A 1,316-nucleotide genomic window follows, 5' to 3' on the forward strand; every position below is an offset into this window, starting at 1 on the left:
GGCGATATAAATCCGACGCAATGCAAACTATAACCAAATCAATACAGCAGTAAGAATAAGGGAATACCCCACTCGTCACAGGAAAGAGAGCTGTGCGCGCTCACCTGTAGAACGGTTTTAGCTGTTATCGGGGACACGATGGTGGTGCATATGAATTCATCCTTCACCAGTAGCTGTCCCATGGTGAAAAGCATCGGAGAGGCCAGGAGAAAAGACGCGACCCACATGGCGCTAATGAGTTTCTTGGTGCGGCTCCGCGACATGATGCTCTTCGCCTTGAACGGGTGGCAGATGGCCATAAAGCGCTCCACGCTCAGGCTGGCGATATTGAACGCCGTCGCATACGAGCAGCCGTCCCGCAGAAAGTAATACCCTTTACAAACAGCCTCCCCGAAAGCCCACGGGTGGTGAACCCAGATGAAGTTGTATAATTCGATGGGCATGCAGAGGATCAAGATGAGCAGGTCGGATATGGCCAGGCTCGCCAGGTGATAGTGCACCGTACTCTGGAGGTTTTGAAGAGATTTTTTCGTGAGAAGGGTGTACAGGGTGATCGAGTTCCCCAAACACCCTATTACAAACAATATAACATATATCACAGTGACGAAAACTTTAGAATAGATGTCTGTATTCACGTCCAAATCCTCTTCGGAGACGAGTTCCGTTTCATTGTCCAGAGATAGCTGTGACAGGTTCGCCGAAGAGAGAAGTTGCTGCGTTAAGCTGCGCAAGTCAATGAAGTTGCGCCCTGAGAGAGTAGTATTAACCTCCATGGTGGTCGTTAAATATTGTAACGCACAATAACGAATGCCAAAATAATATTGCGCTCCTTGCAAAGTGTTTCACGTTTGTACATTTAGCGAGCTATGCGTAAAGCTACTGAAATACTGGCCACTGCTCTAAACTTACTCTCACAGGTCTGTGAAGGCGAGTCGTCCTAGACGCTTTATATGATGAGGAGGCGTACGCAAACCTTGAGAAATGATGACGCAGTGCCATTGGTGTATTTTTATCATGAGGCTGAGCTACCTTGAACATAAGAGCATCTCAGTCCTGAGAGCTTTATTGAAATGTCCTGAATTTAAGCATAAACCAACAGGTTTAAAAATATGTTGGATGCTGATTTTACATTTTTCTTGGGTAACATCGTAAAATGTTATTATTTTCTAGCATTTTGTTTACATCTTTCCATCCAATTTTTATAATTCCTGTCATTTTCACTTTATAATTTTTCAGTATTTTCAAAAATATAACATTCTGTACATAGAATGACAGTTGTCACTTTTACTGCATTTTAAATTTACTTAAAAGTTAAA

At 43.4% G+C, this 1,316-nt stretch overlaps 1 protein-coding gene across 1 annotated transcript in view; it reads right to left on the reverse strand.

The window, feature by feature from the left end:
• ntsr1 (neurotensin receptor 1 (high affinity)) overlaps nucleotides 1-903 on the reverse strand; it is a 36,857-nt gene extending 35,954 nt beyond the window's left edge. Inside the window, exon 1 of the mRNA XM_067447326.1 lies at nucleotides 105-903. Within this exon, the coding sequence (XP_067303427.1) occupies nucleotides 105-773 (669 nt within the window). The 5' untranslated portion in view covers nucleotides 774-903. The remainder of the gene's footprint in view (nucleotides 1-104) is intronic.
• Nucleotides 904-1,316: the final 413 nt, after the last annotated feature.

Source organism: Pseudorasbora parva, chromosome 6 (genome assembly GCF_024679245.1).
Source record: "Pseudorasbora parva isolate DD20220531a chromosome 6, ASM2467924v1, whole genome shotgun sequence".
In the NCBI taxonomy this organism is placed as follows: domain Eukaryota; kingdom Metazoa; phylum Chordata; class Actinopteri; order Cypriniformes; family Gobionidae; genus Pseudorasbora; species Pseudorasbora parva.